This window comes from Poromitra crassiceps (genome assembly GCF_964638095.1).
Source record: "Poromitra crassiceps genome assembly, chromosome: 1".
In the NCBI taxonomy this organism is placed as follows: domain Eukaryota; kingdom Metazoa; phylum Chordata; class Actinopteri; order Beryciformes; family Melamphaidae; genus Poromitra; species Poromitra crassiceps.
In genome coordinates, this window is record NC_139623.1 from 98990320 (window position 1) to 99011453 (window position 21134).

The window sequence follows — 21134 nt, forward strand, 5'->3', positions numbered from 1 at the left end:
TCTCACAGACAAATCAGCACTCTGTCAAAGGGTTTGAAAGAAGAAAGTTATGCATTGCAGCTTGTTCATTAATTTCAATGTTCAAAGATTAGCCTTGAGTATCTTTATCTGAAATGATCCAAAGTAAGCTGACAATTGTAAAGTTTTGATTAATTCCAGATTTGTTACCATACCTTACAGTTCGGAAGATTTCACAGCTTACACACTGCAGCCGTCAGCATTGGGGAACTGTCTGAGTAGTGAACTCAACAAAATCCTTAACTTATACTGTTTGGATATCTGCAATATTATAGGTGTGGACTGATAATATGACTCATAGATATCGCCTTTTTGTTTGTGGTTATTTCAGGTCACACTCTGTGTTTGTATTTCAGATTGTGCTGTTTGCTTCCCGAGTATTTGAGAAGGTGGATCCCGTGAGAAAGTCGTTGTGAAAAGAAATTAAACCAGATTGGATTGGATTTCTTTATTGCGTGTTGATAAAAAAACAAAATGTATCTTGAGTGTTGCCACAGTTAAATAAGAAATGATAAATACAGCATTTGGCAGTAATCCACTGACTAGACCATACAATAAGATGTAAAGGATCAAAGGGTGTACAGTATCAACTTCACCATAGATTTAGTGACATTTGAAAGTTTGCCAGTAGGTTCTGACATTCTGACTGACCAAAACGTTATCAGAGTGATACAAATTGCCTTGGGCAATAGGCTGTTGAATTACATGTGTCCAAGTTGGCTGGAAACAATACAATTCATTGTATTGTATTGTATTGTATTGTATTGTATTGTATTGTATTCAATCAATCAATCAATCAACTTATAAACAATACAGGAAACATTTAGAAGTGCATTAGAAACACACACGCTCTTGCCCCAACAATGCAACATTGTGGAAAACCATAAAAAGGATTAAGAAATATAAATTAAAAGATTTAATTGTATACTTCAGAAAATGTATACATTTAATATAAATTTTCTGAAATATTTTGTTGAAATAGGCTATTGAGAAACATGTTTAAAGGGGAAAATGCACTTATCCCATGCAAAAAGAGCTGTAGCGATCCTCTAAGAAATGTTATCACAAGATAATAACTTGTTCACAGAAGAAGTATCTTGTGTAAGTTAAGTTAAGTTATCCTTTATTTATCCCCATGGGGAAATTAATCCTCTTCATTTGACCCATCCTCTACTCTGAACCTTCGTAACTAGGAGCAGTGCCAGCCGCAGCACCCGGGGACCAACGCCCGGGGACCAACTCCAGTTCTTTTGCCATTGCCTTGGTCAGGGGCACTGATAGGAGTCTTTTAACCCTAACATGTCCTGGGTATATGACCTGGATAAAACCCACACGCACATGGGGAGAACATGCAAACTCCACACAGAAAGTACCTAGAACGGAACGGGTTCGAACCTGGGATCCTCTTGCTGTGAGGCAACAATGCTAACCACTGAGTCACCGTGCCGTGTACACACATATCTTGTGTGCACAAGATACAAAATATCACCTTTCAGGACTTTAGGGGCTCCGACTCGCAAGGCCGGATTAACCATATGGGCAACCTGGGCAGGTGCCCAGGGGCCCTCGGTGTGAAGGGGCCCTCCAAAAAAAAAAAAATTTTTTTTTGGCTCAGGCTCATGTTGGGCTCCACAGAACTATGACACAAATCTAAGACCAATCAGGACAAAATACAATTTGTTTCCAAGAAGATTAAGTCTGATGATTTAGTGTCATTGGATGCCTGTGGGCAAGTGGTGACCAGGGGCGCGGGAAGTGGGGGTGCTTGTGGTGCTGCAGCACCCTCTGCTGTTTTGTATTGGAAATGTAATGTCAATTAAAATATATATATACCGTATATATGATTAAAATGTGTTTTATATGTTTTATACTGCGATATTTAGGGTTTAGTTGAAGACTATGAGCAAAGCAAAGAGGGTGATATTATTTTTGAGGTTTGGTTTATAATAATAAGATAATAAAATATAAGACTAAATAATTTCAGTGTTTCTGCCTCTGTTGCTGTCTGTTGTAGTGTAAAACAACCTAAAGGGAGAGCAGGTGGTGACATGAAAGTGAGTGCACTGGCGATTATACGTTGGTGCACCGGATGCACGTGCAACCCCTAGTGGCCAGATGATTTTTTTATTTTATTTCTACATAATAAACTATTTAGATGTCCCCCATTTGCGCGAGATAGAGCGCGAGAGACCGAGGCAGATAGAGAGGGAAAGAGAGAGAGAGAGCGAGAGACAGAGAGGGAGAGAGAGAGAGAGAGACGAGACATGAGAGCAGGGGAGGGAGAGAGAGCCACGGCTGGCACCCAGCTGCTTGTTAACTTCACTTAACGACACTACTGCAGCCTGAGAGACTCGTGAGTAGGCTACTCCCAATAAACAAATACTGTATATATAACAATACCAATAGCGTGCAAATATAGGCTACTTAACCATAAAATAGGATACCAATATTAATGCAACAGTGGGCCTGTATCTTCTTTGTACAAAGCTCACCAATGTTGTTTTAGCACAATTGAAGACAGCCTCAAATATTTCTCAACAGCATCCTGTCTTTGAGATGTAATTTGCAGATATTTCTCTACACTGCTGTTACAAAGGACATTTATAAATTCCATAAGCTGCTCTTATTCTTAATGTTTTGTTCAAATGAACCAGTAATGTAGCCTACTACAGTTACAGCAGTGGCGCCGGAACGAGTTTGCAATAAGGGGGACACAATTTCTTTTAATTTTTTTTTTTTTTTTTTTTTTTTTTTATTCTCGGCGCCTTTTTTTTTACGTTTTTATGGACGTTTGGATGATTTTTAGCCATATTTAGATGAATATCTCATTTTAAATTAACATTAGGATTATACTGTAGTGATGTAATTATTCCGTATTTTTCCTTTTCTCACTCACTTGGTGACCTGCTCTCCCTTTAGGTCATTTTATAATTACACTACAACAGACAGCAACACAGGCAGAAACATTGAACTTATTATTATTATTATTATTATCACTTCGAAACACAGTGCAAAACTTGTCATCTCAACACAAAAATAAAATAACAATAACCGTATACGATTATAGCAGCAGCCAATGACAGTGAGTGCAGTACAGAGTCCAGGTCTGTCTGTCTCTCAGGTGTAATAATCCCACAATGATCACGGCTTTAACAAGTGTCACAGGCTGTGTAAACAGTGTAAAGTGGGCTCTCTGTAACTTGATCCCTGGGTCTGTCTGTCTCAGGTGTAATAATCCCACAACGATCACGGCTTTAACAAGCATCACAGGCTGTGTAAACAGTGTAAAGTGGGCTCTAAGCGTCAGGGGCAGTTGCCCCCTCAGATTAAGAAAAAAAAAAAAAAAAAAAAATTAGGGGGACCAAATTTTAAGGGGGACAAAATGTCCCCATGTCCCCCTTGTTCCGGCGCCAGTGAGTTACAGTATGGTTCTACTTCAGTATAAGCTATTAGTACATTGTTCTACTAGAAAAGATTGACTAACTTTAATGCTATGGTTGGAAGGCACAAACATGCCATGCATTTGATATCTGAACAGAAGCCATGAATCCCATATCCGCAACCTGTCTGTTCTGTTTTATTGTAGCCTACACACTTTAGTCACATGTGTTGCTTACTGTAGGCTATTTACATAGCCTGGGAGTTGGGAAAGTAGACCCTTCTCACAGGGTATTTTTTGTTGAAAAGGCAGGGTTAACACAGGTGCAAGCAAAACACTAATGAGGGCTTCAAACTTCCATGATTGGAATTTGGAAACCCTCATTAGTGTTTTGCTTGCACCTGTGTTTATTAGACAATTATTTTTTCATCATTGTAAAGCCACAGCACAGTGAAGAGGATATTAATGTGAAGATTAGGCTCTTCATTTTGCTCTCAGAGTGCATCAGATTCATGCATTTTACTTTAAAATGTACAAAATGTCTTTGTCTAGGGGGGGGCACGGCTGGTGCTACCCCTGTTTGCAAAGCCTAGAATCGCCTGAGTGAGAAACTGAATCTCAGAAACTGAATAATGAATAATAACAGTATAATCCTAATGTTAATTTAAAATGAGATATTCCTCTAAATATGGCTAAAAAACATCCAAACGTCCAAAAAAAGTAGATTTTTCACAGTCCCTTCCTTGCAGCACCCCCTACTTAAAAACAGTTCCAGTGTCCCTGGTGGTGACTGGTCAGCCATTCATTTTTCCATAGACGTTTTGTAAAATGCTTATAAAAAAATTGATTTGCTTGGTCAAACAAAGCGATTCAGTTATATTTAGAATCAGTATTTTACTTGGACAAATTTTTGTTTTTGTTTTTATCTTGTTTTCCCCCTTCTTGTGTCCGAGTGTAATGTTCGGGGGGGGGCTTACTGTTACTTTTTTTTTAGCATGCTGTCTTTCATGTTTAGAGCTTCATTCTTTGCCTCCAAAATCTAGACAAGGTTGAGCTGGAAAGATTTTATCAAGGATTTTTTTCCAATATCAGGCATCCCTGTCTGATACCTCTCCCAAGAGAAGAACCTTGATGAGTTTGCCATTTTAACTGTTACATCCCGAGTATAAAGTATGGCCCAAATTAAAAATAATAATCGACAAAGACCTAGCAGGTCGATAGGCGTTGGCAGGGGCGCCGTAGTGGGGGGGAAACCTAGGACGATTCTAGGGGCCCTTGAAGCTGATTTTTTTTGCAATTCCATCGCGGGCCACACAGGGGGCGCCGCGGGTGGGGGAGAAACCTAGGACGATTCTAGGGGCCCTTGAAGCTTTTTTTTTTGCAATTCCATCGCGGGCCACACAGGGGGCGCCGCGGGCCGCCAGTTGAGTATCACTGGTCTAGTCTGTCCGGCACCATCTGAACATTTATTCAACTTTTCTTAACTACTGGAAATTACCGTGTTAGACCTTAGTGAAATATGCTTACTTCACAGAGTGTTTACATTTCCCTCCTGTCTAGCGAACATTTAATCAATGCAAACAATTGTTTGCAAGCCGTTCCTAACTGATGAAGGAGGTGAGACACACACAGCAGCATTGTGTTGAATGACATGGTAGTTGGCACAATTGCAGTGGGTCTGTGGGGATTTATTTGTAATACTAATAATAATAATAGTAATAATAATAATAAAAAAATAAGAAGGATCAACACAATGTATTTGTCCACATAATGACCATTATATGAAAGGAAAAGCAGCCCACAAATGACAGCCAATGAGAAAAGGAGAACATAATGATATTAAGACTGAATAATGATATCACAACAGTCTCATGCTAAACACTCTCCTGTTGGACTCCACGGGCTCTATTCTCCCACAGGCCATCGGCGCTATTACGGGCCTTAACCGCAAAAAAACGTGCCTTGCGCCTGTTTCGGCAAGATAGCAATAGGCTTTAGGCTGCCAAATGCGCTTTAGGCCGAATGGGCGTGGCGCAGTCCCAAAGTGGGCGTGTCGGCGCTAAATACCATCCTAGTGATATCTTGGGACCTGGCCTACATTTAGCGCTTTGCGCTTTTGAAAAGCAGGCCTATTCTGTGCCTTCACTGCTTCTTCTCTGTCACCCTTCTCTCTCTCTCTCTCTGAGTTCCCAGCATGCATTGTGTTTCTTCATTTCGCTACTAAATAGCCACCAAATGAGCCAAAATAGATATAAAAGGTAGTTCTAAATTAATGTGTAATGGTAACACAGCCTGCCATTGTCAACATTTCAATATTGGACCAAATAAAACATCGAAATGAAAACACCACCCTATGTGAAACATATATGTCCTCCTGGGCCTATATATACCCCTTGTCGAGTTAACGTGATTTAGAGAAGTAACAGCGGAACGCGCTTCGGAACGCGCTTCTAATGGCATCTGCTATACTGTGATGTCCCTCCAATAACTTGGCCCTATTTCACATTTAGTTTTACAATAAAAACACATTTATGCAATGACTTGACATAATGTAGGGTATATTTATGTGCATCATCCTTCCTGCAGCAGGCGAGAGAAAATGATATCTTTCTGGACAAACTTTCACCAATCTAATAGGCTATATTTTTCTAGCTGATGCATAGAACATTATTTTCACTTTGATCTTGCTATAGTGTAGCGTATTTACATGCTTGCAGTAGGCTATTTAAACTGCAGTTAGATTGGTTTGAGAAGCATCATAATATGGAATAATAGCCGATATATGGAGACAGACGGGATGAAGGGAGGTGGGGGGGGGGGGGGGGGGATCAGAGGCTTGGGTTTCGTCTGGTTTTGCGGCACCAGTGGAATTGGAGCTAAAAAGGCAAGCGTGCCATTCGTTTATTGCACTTATCCAATGAGCATGACGGTGCATAATTTTACGCCTAAAAGGCGTGGTTGTAATGCTTTGGGCTGCATCTAGCGCCAGCACGACGATATCAAGTGCGCCTGTCCACGCCCACTGCTTTGATCTGCGCCTGCCGCTCGGCCTAGAAACTGCGCCGATGCAACGATAGGGGCCCACATGTGTATCAATATTCTTTCTAGTCATTAGTTGATAGTGTTTCTTTGTTCCCTCTGGTGTATTCAGAGCAGAGAGAGAGTATGATGATTCAACAGGGATGAGAGTGAGAAAAGGAGCAAATATTGATGGTTAAGACTGAATAATGACAACACTACAGTGTTATCCTAATATAATCTAAATCAGCTTCAAACAGCCCAAATTTTCCGGCCGGCGCCCTTCGGACGCCGGCATCAGTGGGGCCCATACTATGTCCTGTCATGGGGCCCAAAATCCCTGGCGGCGCCCCTGCGCATTGGTCTGTCTTTTTGCCTATGCTCGATTAAAATATACAGTATATTTCTACTTGAAGATGGGGGGGTGCCTTAGTTTTATTCCATGGTAGTCTGCATCAAAACCTGGGGACTGACATCAAGCAAGACCTCCTGGATTCTGTTTGTCTAATACTATTACCTGCCCCACTAATGAGCACCTGTCGGATGAGCCATCAGATCCATGCAGCGCTTCCCTCTTCTGCTGTATACTAAAAAATAATAATCTGTTTTAACATTTTATTTATTTATTTAAAAAAAATCATGAGCTCATTATTCCAAGTTTTGTCTTAATAAATCTACATCTATGGATACATTTCCTTATAGAATTAGATTATTTACAGTAAATTCTAGGTTATTGACCTCCATAAATGCACCAACTTTAATTCTTTCTGCAATATATGATTGCACCATTAAGCACTTCCAACAAAACAATCACAAAGACAAAGTGAAACTGTATGCTATTTTTATTTCCTTTCTTACAAATATCTAGTAATCAAGCTGCACACCTTCAAAGTTGTCTTGGCAGGTCCAAGGGGATAATAAACCGTATAGAACAGAAAGATTCCATGCACACTGCATAAACAGCGCTTTATTGCTGAGCTTTTCGGCCCTGGGCACTTGAAAGCACTTTGATAAATGAAAATCTTGATTATGCTGCGCACTTGAAGCATAGACCGTATAAAATTGTGTCACCATACAAAGTCACCATCAATGAGAAACACAACACAGGATTGAGATTACTATAGAAGTATTGGAATAAAAATGTCAACAGACTTATTACTGTCAATGAAGATTCTCCTCTTTTCATGATTATTTTCAAGACATGTTACTTTATTAGATGGCATAGAAAGGAGAGTGAGGATATCTATACTTTTAAATTACTTTTAAGGCGTTTCTAAAACATCATAGTAAACTGTGGACAAGGACAATACATTTTGGATTACATTGAAAGGATTTTTTGTTTATTAGACAGTATAGAGTGGAGAGTACCGTAATAGAGATGACAGAGGAATGATTGCATAGTTGTGCATCAGATTCAAACCCTCACAAACACTTGATACACACCAAAGCTTTATCAGCAATTTAAACCGATAAGAGTTTGAATGAGGTCAATACCAGGAAAGTCCATGACAACGACACCAAAGCATGGTTTGGTGTGACTAAGGTAAAACTGTGTCAAGTACTTATTGAGCCATGGGTTGACCTTTTCAGCCACCCTTTTCGGAGTTAGAAACATGCCCCAGAATGTACCCAAGCCAGTCCCGCTAGAGTAGGTGAGAACAATATTATCCCCTCCATAAGATTCAAGTGCTTGGTTCAAGTGTTTAATTATGGCATTGTCTTTATCTTTAATGTGTTCAACCTTATTGCCATCTTTACTCTCTGTATCTATGAGAGGGATTCCTAGTGTGAAGGTGCTTTTCTGTACAAAGACTATTTTGCCCCTGACCTGACCCATGTTGGGCATTCCAGAGCTCACCCAAACATGCTTGTCATTGCCAATCAGACTCTGCACCATTTGATTGACACTCTCTTTTTCAAAGGACAGGAGTGGTTTGACTTGGATGATAACGGCCTCGGTCTTAAACTCTGACAGGAAGGCTCGCACGGTGTCCAGGACCTCCTTGAAAGTGCTGTGCTGGTACATCACCCCGTGCATCACGTACATGGTGTTGCCCAGAGCAAACACTTTGAGGTCCAGGTAACGCACGCCCACCCTCAGCTGATCCTTCAGGGACAACACCTGGCATTCGGCCTCCGGGCCTCCGTGGAGGGCCATGCTGTTGTGGGTGCCCGGGATGGTGAGGAGAGAGAGAATACGATAGTCCTCAATGCGCGCCATCCAGGGGATGTTGTAGGATGCTGGGAGTACAAGGTTTGCATTGTCGTTGAAGAAAAGGTCCTTTCCATGGCACAAAATCCTAGAGAGATAGAGATTTAAAGATAAGGAGGCTAACTCATATACCACCAAGTTGTAACACACATCTAAACCCATAAAAAATGTTAATGTGTGTTTGGTCAATCATATCTCTGTTGTTACTGTACCCTCAGCATTGCATCTTATCTCATTAGAAAGCCTGTTCATTTCCCTTTACAATGAGGCCCCATGTGTATGGATCATGCATTTGTGGGATGCGCAGCACAGCTGTTTATGTGGGTAGGTCGCAAGTGAAATGTGCTAAATTTCCCTGCCAATGTCAAACAGTGTATTCGCCTGTTGGTATTGATTCTATTGTTGCCCTGGTAGCATCTCCAAACTCAAGGCCAAGGTCCGTGAAACCGGTGATGTCAAAGACAGACCACAAAGTGGGCGTCCCAAAATGACAACGCTCCACGAAGACCGGTCCATCACCCTTACAGCACTGAGGAACCGTAGGCTGTCTTCCAGAGATTTGCAGGCAAGGTTTGAGGACGTTATGACAGACGGCTTCTATAGCAAGTGGGTTTTTACAGCATGGGGTTGCTAGCCCCATGCACAACACCCATTATGTAGGCTACCATAATCATCTTTATAGCCACAACACATTTGATGGTTATACTTACATGAGAGACAGCACCGTGCAGGGAAAAAGCAGATTTTTGTGACTGGCCTTCATTCTCACAGACAAATCAGCACTCTGTCAAAGGGTTTGTAAGAAGAAAGTAATGCATTTACAGCTTGTTCATTAATTTAAATGTATGAGCCTTGAGTATCTTCATCTGAAACAGCCTATGACCCAAGTTAAGTTAAATGTTTTAATTACCAGTAGTAGCTAAAATGTTCCAGATTTGCTACCATACCTTACAGCTCGGAAGATTTCAGCTCACACACTGCAGCCGTCAGGATTGCAGAACTGTCTGAGTAGTGAACTCCACAAAATCCATAATTTATACTGTTTGGTTATCTGCAATATTATAGGTGTGAACTGATAATACCAATATGATATAGGCTAGACTTTTTGTTTTGTTTGTGGATTCAGGTCAGTACTCAGTAGAACATGTTTGTATTACAGATTGTGCTGTTTGCTTCCCAAGTATTTGAGAAGGTGGATCCCTCGAGAAAGTCGTTGTGAAAAGAAATTAGATCAGATTGGATTAGATTTTTTGTATTGCTTTGTTGAGAAAACATTATCTTGAATGTAGCCACACCAGTGCAACAATGATAAATACAGCATTTGGCAGTAATCCAATAGATTGTACAATAAGAGCCAAGTCAAAGGATCAGTGTGTATCAAATTCACCATAGATTTTAAGTTTGCCAATAGCTGCTGACTGGCCAAAACTTTATCAGAGTGATAACAGCAAACATTGGGCATATCCGTGAAGTGAGCAACAATCTCTCACAATTTGACTTCCGGTTTAGGGTTAGGATTTTAACCCTAACCCTAACCCCCTAACCCAGACCCTAAACCTAACCCTAACCCTGACCGTAAACCTAACCCTAACCCTAAAACAACCTGAAACAACCGCACCCTAAAATTGTTGCTGGCTAAAATTGTTGCTGGCTTTATTCTGCTACATTGGGCAATATCCTACCCCTGTTGGCTGGTGATAGAGAATGGAATTTCACCATTCCTCATCCGCTAAATGTATATAGAACAGCTGATAGCCTAAACCAAAATGAATTTGAAATCAGGAGTCCAGGAAGATGTCTTAATGAAAGTATATTTATTTACCATAACATTCTCTGCAATATGTATTGTCAGAGGGCTGAATCTCAATGTACACATTCCGATACGTTATACAGAGTCAAATATTCAGCCGCGATGTCACAATTTGACATAAGCTTTATACTGTAAAGGAAGAGGAAAGGCAGAGAGGAGGGGGGATGAATGTGTGTCGTGCCTTCTGGCCTGACTTGGAGTTATCAGTTGTTATTGGAACTTGATGCACTGACCAAGGTTTCAGCAAAAGGAGAGAAGTCCTCAATGCCATGGGTGAATCTATATGTGTGAGATGTCATGTCATTGTAACTCACTGTAGCATAATTATGTGTATGCAAATATAGCTTATTGATTAGGAAATGGCATGGAACTTATATTTTTCTCCAACAGCTGGAAACAATGAATATACATTTTCTGAAATATTTTTGTTGAAATAGGCTATAGGACGAATCAGCGTGACGTCACTTGCTACCCAGAAATGCGGAACCCCGCGGCAGTTAATAGTATGAGTTGTGCCAAACAAACTTTAATATCTCAAAAAGTAGGCTACCCTATAGGCTACATCACATCGCTTAGGCTATATTTTGACATTCTGAGTGAGAGCAGAATTAGCTCAAGAGTTTGATGTATAATATAGGCTATGCATGTCATGTTAAAGTTGTGTGAACTCAACTGTCGCAGTTTTTAAATTGTAAACACGGTCAGCCGGCTAGAGTCAGACCATTGACAGTAATAGTCAGACGCTCAAACTCAGGCTCCATAGGGTTCCATTGCCGTTGCCACCCAGTGACGCGGTTTGTTTACCAAAATGCTGCTCTGCTGATCCCTCGTATAGTGCATCCCATTTGTCTTCCCATCTGAAAGACCAAAAATAGCCTACAAAGTAGCCTAGTAGTGGTAGCCATAGCCTACTGCAATAAACAGGGAAAAACAGCATGCCAAATAGCCTCCTTGCTAAAAAAAAAAAAGTGCAACTGTAATCCTATGATAATGTTATCCTATAATTGTCATACAGCATAACATAAAATACTGTAGCGAATCAGCAGTACACATACAGGGGTGAGCATTGGTAGTGTCTCGACTGCAGATAGGAACTGATGTGTGGGAGTGTTGTATTGGGGAACACTATGCTGTGGGGATACTTCCGGAGTGAACTGAGCATGCGCGTCAGTCTACACACACTACTCGAAGGGAAAGCTGCTAGCTTTGAGCGTGACAACCGCTGAGAGTTGTAATATAACTAACTGTGAATAAAGACCCTTGTACCATCAAGAAGCCTCTGCCTCATGAGATACCGGATACGTTACACTGGCGTCAGAAGTTTAAACGGTGAATATTGCCTCCAGATTTGGCGAAATGGTTAACAAGTTCCTGAAGAAAGAGCGCAAGCGGCTCAATCGAGAGGCGGGAGAGGCGAGAGCCGGGGCAGACTACCAGCCGGCCGAGGAGGATGATGTCTGGGTAGACGCAGCTGCTACCACAGGGAACCAAGAAAGAAAAACAACAGAAAGCCTGGGGTTGGTGAAAATAAAATCCGAGCCAGACAGAGCTAGCACCGTAGCCACGGAAGCTAGCCCGCAGCCCAAGGGAGCTAGCAGGCAAGCTAGCGAGGCGGGAGAAGGAGCGGAAGAACCGGGACCGGTGAGAGTGAAGATCGAGCGGGTTGACACTGCCGCTGTAGCCATGGAGGCTGTGCCACAGCCCAGCGGAGCCAGCCCACGGCCCGAGGACAAAGACGGGACACGGGTCGAGGCGGCAAAGGACGGCGAGCGGCGGGGAAGAAAGGAAATCACCCCGCCAAAATTCAACGGTAAAGTCGAATGGGAGGCATACTGCAAGCAGTTTACAGAGGCTGCAGATTGGAATGGCTGGACGAGAAGGGAGAGAGCCAGCTACCTCGTCATGGCCCTCGAGGGCGAGGCTACAGCGTGCGTGTCGGCAATAGCTGATACAAAGGACTGGGATGTGGTGATGGGGGTCCTGCAGAGACGTTTCGGCCGATGCGAGGAGCAGGCCATCGTAGCCGCAGAACTGTGTAACAGACGCAGACGACAGGGTGAGTCACTACGTGCACTGGCAACGGACATTGAGACTCTCAGCCGGCGCGCATACAGCCAGCTACCGACGGAGACGCTGGATGGACTAGCCCTAAGCTACTTTGTCCAGGCCATCGAGCCACGGAGCCTAAGCCAGAAGGTAACGCTGGGACACCCGAAAACATTGGGAGCAGCGCTGGGGCTGGCACTGGAGATAGAGACAGTAGAAGGCTGGGACAAGAGCAGCGGCATAATGGAGGCCGCCCCAGTGGTCAGAATGGCCGCGGAGAGCCAGTTACAAGAAGAACCAGCGTGGAAGACGGCCTGGGCAGAGCAAAGCAACACGGTGAGAGAGCAGGGCGACAGGGTGAAAGAACTGTCCGAGTCAGTACAACAGCTGACAGAACAACTGCTCCGCAGAGCGACCCTGCAGCCCAACCCCGCTCGACAGCCCACTCAGCGGAACAACAGCTGGGCCAGAGGGAACATGATCTGCTGGGGATGCGGACGCCCCGGACATCGGGAAGCAGACTGCCGCCGGAGAGCGTGGAACCAGGGAAACGGCACAGGGCCCGTCCAGATGGGGCGAGACGGGTCTACGATGCCACAGTCCCCGTAGCCACGTCATCGCAGGAGGGGGCCCACCGACAGCAACGGGGAGGTGGGGCTCCGCCGGGCCCCGAAGTAGACGACATCGCCGGAGCTGTCAGCATGCAGAGCGGGCCGCGCGCGATGAACGGCTGCCATGTTCCAGTCTACATACAGGGGAGATACTGCGCCGCCCTGGTGGACACGGGGTGTACGGCAACGCTGGTGAACGTCAACATGATGCCCGAGGGGACGCGCCTGGAGCAGCCAGCAGCACAACTACTAAGAACAGTATCCGGTGAGTTGATGCCAATGAGGGGGAGGGGACACGTAATGATAACAGTGGGGGAACAGACAGTGGACTTTCCGGTGTGGGTGGTAGAAATGACGGGACCCTGCATCCTAGGGGAAGACTACTTGACGCTAAACAAATGCACAGTAGACCTAGGAAAAAGCACATTGACATTTGCAGGGGGGCCAGTAGTCCAGATGGGCCACCCTCCCACCGTTCCAGAGGAGAGAGCTAATGTAAATAACATCACTGTATATCGCGTCACCGTAGTGCATGAGCCCCACCCAGCAGACCAAGCCCCTCCACAAAGCCCCACCCCTAGCCCACCTCCAAACACTTGCCCTCAGCCAGCGCAACAGGCAGAGGGGGAGAGAGAGAGGTTAGAGATGCTCAGGGGATTGCACAAACGCCAGAGCGAAGGGTTAGAGACCCAGCAGAGCGATGAACTGTGGAGGGTACTAGAGGAATATAAAGACATTTTCGCCATGTCAGATGATGAGCTAGGCTGTACCCACCTGGTGGAACACGAAATAGACACGGAGGGGGCGCGACCCGTCAGGTCATATCCCCGTCGGGTCCCAGCGGCGAGGAGAGAGATAGCGAACGAAGCTGTAGAGAACATGCTGCGGGCGGGGATCATTGAGCCATCAGACAGCCCGTGGGCGTCAGGGGTAGTGCTGGTAAAAAAGAAAAATAGCCCCAAAATGCGATTTTGTGTAGACTATAGGGGGCTGAACAAAGTGACGAAAAAAGACGCATACCCGATGCCCATCATAGAGGAACTGTTAGACGCCGCGGGAGAGTCATCCTGGTTCTCATCCCTAGACCTCCGTAGCGGGTACTGGCAGGTGCCCCTCCGCGACGATGCCAAGCAAAAGACCGCCTTCCGCACAGAGAAGGGGCTGTGGCAGTTTCGAGTACTCAGCTTCGGGCTGTGCAACGCACCAGCAACGTTCGAGAGGTTAATGGAGAAGTTGCTGGGAGACATTCCCCGATCCGAATGCGTCGTGTATTTAGATGACATCTTGACACACGGGGGCACGTTCCAGGCAGCAGTGGGGGCGTTACGAAAAGTCCTGCAGAAGATAGCAGAGGCGGGTCTAAAGTTACACCCAGACAAGTGCCACTTCCTGAAGAGGAGGGTGGAGTTCTTAGGGCATGGCATCGGCGCGGGGGGCATTCGCACCCTAGAAGAGAAGACTCAGGCGGTCATGGAGTGGCCCACCCCCAGAAACAAAGGCGAACTCGAGAGCTTCGTAGGACTAGCCGCATACTACAGGAAATTCGTGAACGGGTTTTCTAAAATAGCGGAACCACTGTTCAGGTTAAAAGAGAAGAACGCAGACTTCCACTGGACGACAGAATGCCACCTAGCATTCAAAGCCCTCAAGAAAGCACTGACCGAGTCTCCAGTGCTTAGAGCACCAGACCCCGCCCTGCCGTTCCTACTAGACACTGATGCCAGCAATGGGGGTATGGGGGCCGTGCTGTCCCAGGCGGGGCCGGACGGGGAGCGGGTGGTGGCGTACTATAGCAAGACTTTCGATAAAGCAGAACGTAACTACTGCGTCACCCGCCGGGAGCTCCTCGCCGTAGTAGAAGCACTAAGACACTTTAGATATTACCTCCTGGGACAGCCACGGTTCACCATACGGACCGACCACTCGGCGCTGCAGTGGCTATGGTCCTTCAGAGAGCCGGAGGGACAAGTGTGCCGCTGGTTAGAGAAAATGGCAGACTACAACTTCACGATAGAACACAGGGCAGGGGCGCGCCACGTCAACGCAGACGCCCTGTCACGACGACCCTGTGCAGAGAGAGGGTGTACGTACTGCGAAAAGAGAGAAGGAAGAGAGAGAGAGCTCCAAGAGGAAGCTAGGATCTGCCCTAACCACACGGGGGATGGGCCAGTGTGCAGGACGCTGCGGGTAGCAGAGGCAGCGGATTGGAGGGGCCACCAAGAAAACGACAGAGAGCTGTCACCAGTACTGCAATGGGTAGAAGAGGGCCAGAAGCCGCCCTGGGAAGAGGTGGCGGGGGCCACCGACACAACCAAAGGGCTGTGGGCGGGGTTCGACACCCTGAGTTTGAGTAACGGAGTGCTGATGAAGTCCTGGAAGGAGCCAGCGACAGGAGAGCATAAGTGGCGGAAAGTAGTGCCGACAACGTTGAGGGAGGAGGTGTGCAGGAGCTGCCATGGAACTGTAGGGGCTGGGCACTTTGGGGTAAACAAAACGCTCCGCCGTATCAGACAAGGCTTTTATTGGGGGATGATGGGGAGAGACGTACAGGACTTCTGTCGACGCTGCGACCTCTGCGCAGCGTACAAAGGCCCGTTAGATCAGTCTCGCGCCCCGCTCCAACAGCTAGCAGCAGGAGCCCCCATGGAGAGGGTAGGGGTAGACGTGATGGGACCTTTTCCCTGCTCAGACAGTGGAAAAAAGTACGTCCTGGTCGCCATGGACTATTTCACAAAATGGCCAGAGGCGTACGCACTACCCGACCAGGAGGCGGGGACGGTGGTCGACGCACTAGTAACCGGCATGTTCAGTAGGTTCGGAGCACCAGAGACCCTACACAGTGACCAAGGGAGAAACTTTGAGTCACGAGTGTTCGCCACCATGTGCGAGAAACTGAACATTAAAAAGACACGGACCACAGCATTGCACCCCCAGAGCGATGGCCTTGTAGAAAGATTCAATAGAACGCTGAAAAAGCAGTTGGCCATCCTCACGGAGGAACACCAGAGGGACTGGGACACGCACCTGCCGCTCATCCTCATGGCCTACAGATCCGCCACACACGAGTCCACCTCCTGCACCCCAGCTCTGCTCATGTTAGGTCGAGAACTGCGGACACCAGCAGAAATAGCGTTCGGCAAGCCACCAGATGCACTGGACGCTCCCCCAGGGCGAGAGTACGCCAGGAGGCTACAAGATCGCTTAGAGTCCGCTCACCACTTCGCTCGGGACCAGCTAGAGAAAGCAGGCATGAAACAAAAAAGGAATTATGATGTGAGGGCAAAAGGAAACCATTTCCAGGGGGGGGAGTTGGTCTGGGTGTACACACCCCAGAGAAAAAAAGGGCGTAGCCCTAAACTGGACTGTCACTGGACAGGCCCATGCAGGGTCATGGAGAGAATGGGGGAAGTGGTGTACCGAGTGCAGATGCCACTTGGTGGCAGGAAGGTACTCCACAGAGACAGGTTGGCCCCATACCGGGGGGGGTGCACCTTTCCCCCAGATCTCGGCCGCCCGGCGGTTTCACCTAGACCGGCTGAAAGAAGGACTCTGTTCCCACAGAGAGGGGCGTCCGGCTATGACCGGGCGGGCCCCACCCAGGGACGTGAAAGCCCAGAGACACTGCAGGTGGGATCAGCCCCGCAGACAGATTCACAGAGACTAACACGGCCACGGAGAGAGCCAAGGGCTCCAGGACGATTTAACAACTTTGAGTTGTACTAAAAAAAAAAGAGAGAGGAGATGGTGGTTGGAGATGTTGTATTGTTGTAACAGAAAGTAAAAGAGGTGCATGAATTTATAAATAAAAGTAGAAGAAAGAAATATGATGAACTACAGGGGCAACTTAAAATGTGGGAGGGGAGGCTATTGGAGGGGAATGAGGGGGCATTGGAGGGGACTAGGGAGATTAGAAAACAATTAGAGGAGCTAGGGAGGGAGGACTTAGAGAAAAAGCTTAGATTTACCAAACAGACATTTTACGAGGCGGGACCTAGGGCGACGAAGATATTAGCAGGGCGACTGAGGGACCAACAGACTAGACGGACAATACATAAGATTAGAGACCCTAGGACGGACACAACAGTATTCGGACCCGAGGAGATCCAAAGAGTATTCAGAGAATACTACGAGAAACTATATGCCCAGCCGGAAGAGGTAGAGGGGGAATACGTAAATCAGTTTTTAGCAGGATTAGATCTCCCGTCCTTGGGGAAGGAACAAAATGAAGTTTTAACAGCCCCCATATCAGCTAAAGAAATATACGCAGCCATAGCACGTCTGAAAGCTAGCAAGAGCCCAGGTAGTGACGGATTCCCAAACGAATGGTATAAGACCTTTAGAGAAGACCTCGTCCCGATTATGGTGGATTCATTTAACTGGACACTCGAAAAGGCGGAGGCCCCTCCCTCGTGGAAAGAAGCAATAATTTCAGTTATTCCTAAGGAGGGTAAGAATAAAGAATACTGTGAATCATACCGACCCATATCTATACTAAACGTAGACTATAAGCTGTTTACTTCTATAATGTCGAAGAGAATGGAACAATTCCTCCCTAGATTAATAGACGAAGACCAAACGGGTTTTATAAAAGGCAGACAGACTCAGGACAACATTAGACGCTCAATTCATATCATCGACCATATAGATAGACACCAACTGGAAGCAGCTCTAATTAGTCTCGACGCGGAGAAGGCGTTTGACAGGGTCAGCTGGAGGTTCTTATTCAAGACAATGGGGAGACTTGGCTTTGACGATAAGTTTATTAAGTGTCTACAGGCACTGTATGACGGTCCATATGCCAGAATAAAGATTAACGGGCACCTAACGGGCAGGTTTAAACTGACTAGAGGGACACGCCAGGGATGTTGCGCTAGCCCCGCCCTCTTCGCGATTTACATAGAACCATTAGCACAACTGATTAGAGATAGCAGTGAATTAAGGGGCATTACGGTGTCGAATCGGGAACACAAGATAGGACTATTTGCTGATGACGTTATTGTTTTCCTCGAAGACCCAGATAAAACGTTCCCCAGCTTGATGAAGATACTAGAGAACTTTGGTCAAATGTCAGGATATAAGTTAAATGTTTCCAAAACGCAAATCCTCTCCATAAACTACACGCCCAGTAGAATGATTAAACAAAGGTTTAGACTGGAATGGGGGGCAGATGCAATTAAATACTTGGGGGTGACTATGACTAGAGACCTGACAGATTTATATGACAGGAATTACACAATAATCAATGAAAAACTGAAGAGAGAATGGTCCAAGTGGTCAACTTTGATTTTAGATTTTAGTTCAAGGATAGAGACCATCAAAATGAACATACTACCCAGACTGCTATATTTATTCCTTTCTCTCCCAGTTAAGATACCTGAAGACCAATTCAAGGCCTGGGATAAACAGATTTCTCGTTTCATATGGGCGGGCGCCAGACCTAGAGTGAAGTACAAAACATTACAGATCAATAAGGAAAGGGGAGGTTTGGCTCTGCCTGACCTGAGAAAATATTACTATGCTGCACAGTTAAGGTATGTGGTATACTGGTGTACACCTGATTATGAAGCAAGGTGGAAAGAGATAGAGATGAAAGTGGGTAAGGGCAAACCTCAGACTAGGCTGGGAGAGAGAGAAGGGATGGTGAGAAAGGGAGAGAATATGGTCCTGGATAATACTATAGATGTGTGGAGGGATGTGGTGAGAAAATTTAGGATGGAGGGAGACATCAAACTTTTAATTTGGCCATCACAATCATATGGTTTTACACCGGGCAAATGGGATGCGAATTTTAAAAGGTGGGAAGTGAAGGGTATGACTACGATTGGGACCATGTTAACTGAAAAGGAGTTTTGTTCTTTTATTTCAATCAAGAGGGAACTAGAATTAGGGGAGTCGGATAGATATAGATATATACAGCTGAAACACTTTTATGATCAAGGGGTGAAGAAACACCTATCTGAAGAGGGAAATGGGCTGGTTAATTTTTTGATGGAGGCCCACAAACACACACCAACAAAAATTGTCTCCAAATTGTATAGAATTATTCAAAAAATGACTGGGGACAACACACTATATGTCATGGAGAGATGGAAGAAAGAAATGAATATTGATATAACAGAAGATGATTGGCATTCTATGTGTGACACACAACATAAGTCTACTCGATCCAGAGGATGGAGAGAATTGGGATGGAAAAATATAATGAGATTTTTTATTACACCACAGATCAAAAGCAGACAGACACACGAACAACAGATATGTTGGAGAAACTGTGGACAGATAAATGCCAATCATCTTCATATATTCTGGGAATGTGAAAAGATTCAGGGGTTCTGGTTGGACATCACTCAAGTTATGCAGAGGGTTATGGGGTATGACTTTCCAAAAGAGCCACAGATTATTTATTTGGGAAAAATTGAAGAACACATTGCGATGGGAGACCTTTGTTTGTTCCGGATACTGACACTGGCAGGGAAGAAGGCGATCACAAGGAGATGGCTGAAGGAGGAACCCCCTGAAGTGGGGGAGTGGATCAGTATTGTGGAGGAAATCAAAACAATGGAGGAACTTACTGCACGTCTGAGGACTAAAATAAATGCCCACTTCGACTCATGGAGGAAGTGGAATACTTACAGGACACTGGTCTAAAAAGGCTCCCCCACCGAGAGAGTAACTATTGGCCACTCCCCCTGCCAGTGTCGGTGCACTCATTATTTTCTCTATTTGCTTTACATGTCTATCCGGATCTCCTTTCCCTAAAAAAAAAAAAAAAAAAAAAAAGTGTTTGACCTTGGAATGGTGAAGATAATAAGTACCTAATTTAATTAAAAAAAAAAAAAAAATGGAAAATTGAAAAATTGAAAAAAAAGAAAAAAGAAAAAAAAGTATATATATATTAAAAAAAAAAAAGAATAAAAATAAATACCCACTTCGACTTATGGAGGAAGTGGAATAAATATAGGTCACTGGTCTAAGAAGATCCCCCCCATCAGGTGTTGTCCACCCCCCCCCCCCCCCCCTGTCAGTGTCAGCACACACATATTATTTTCTTTATTTGTTTTACATGAGTATCCAGGTCTCCTTTCCCCAAAAAAAAAAAAAAAAAAACTTGTCTGTCCTTGAAATGGTTAAAAAAAAAAAAAAAAAATCTGTTAAAAAGAAAAAAGAGGAATAACTGAATAATAACAAAGTAAAAATAAATAAATAATTGCCCACTTCGACTCATGGAGGAAGTGGAGTATGGAATAAATAGGTCACTGGTCTAAGAAGATTTCCCCATCGAGAGAGAAACTGAGGTTTATTCCCCCTGTCAGCGCACTCATATTATTTTCCTTATTTGTGTTCTTGTTTATATGTATATTTTGGTTTCCTTTTCCTAAAAAAAATGTGGATTTGTCTGTTTGTGAAAAGATGAAAATAAAAAGTATAAAAAAAAGAAAGAGGTGCATGACATGAGATATTGTGGGGGAGGAGATGTGGGGAAGTCTGAGAGTGCAACATGCTGTGATTGAAAAAAAAACAAAGAAGCTGTTAAAGAAAAAAAGATGTTTTGGTACAAGGGGGTGTGTGATGTGTTATCAACGTGGGCGTTGACCTTATTGTTGGGCGGGGAGTATGTAGCGAATCAGCAGTACACATACAGGGGTGAGCATTGGTAGTGTCTCGACTGCAGATAGGAACTGATGTGTGGGAGTGTTGTATTGGGGAACACTATGCTGTGGGGATACTTCCGGAGTGAACTGAGCATGCGCGTCAGTCTACACACACTACTCGAAGGGAAAGCTGCTAGCTTTGAGCGTGACAACCGCTGAGAGTTGTAATATAACTAACTGTGAATAAAGACCCTTGTACCATCAAGAAGCCTCTGCCTCATGAGATACCGGATACGTTACAATACAATTAATACATGATCACGTAGGCTAGTAATAAACGATTAACTGCAATCCTTTAATAATGCCACTAGGCGTCACTGTTGTGATTCTCGGTAACAGTTGCTGCTTTGATCTCAGCTTTGCAAATCTTGTCGGTTCGGATGATGCT

At 44.9% G+C, this 21134-nt stretch overlaps 1 protein-coding gene across 1 annotated transcript; it reads right to left on the reverse strand.

The window, feature by feature from the left end:
- Positions 1–7868: 7868 nt before the first annotated feature.
- LOC310772286 (1-phosphatidylinositol phosphodiesterase-like) lies at positions 7869–9390 on the reverse strand (the record flags this gene model as incomplete). Its single annotated transcript, XM_083632049.1, has 2 exons — positions 7869–8715; positions 9338–9390. 2 exons carry the CDS (start codon positions 9388–9390, stop codon positions 7869–7871), a joined length of 900 nt encoding a protein of 299 aa, XP_083488175.1.
- Between the last annotated feature and the right edge of the window lie 11744 nt (positions 9391–21134).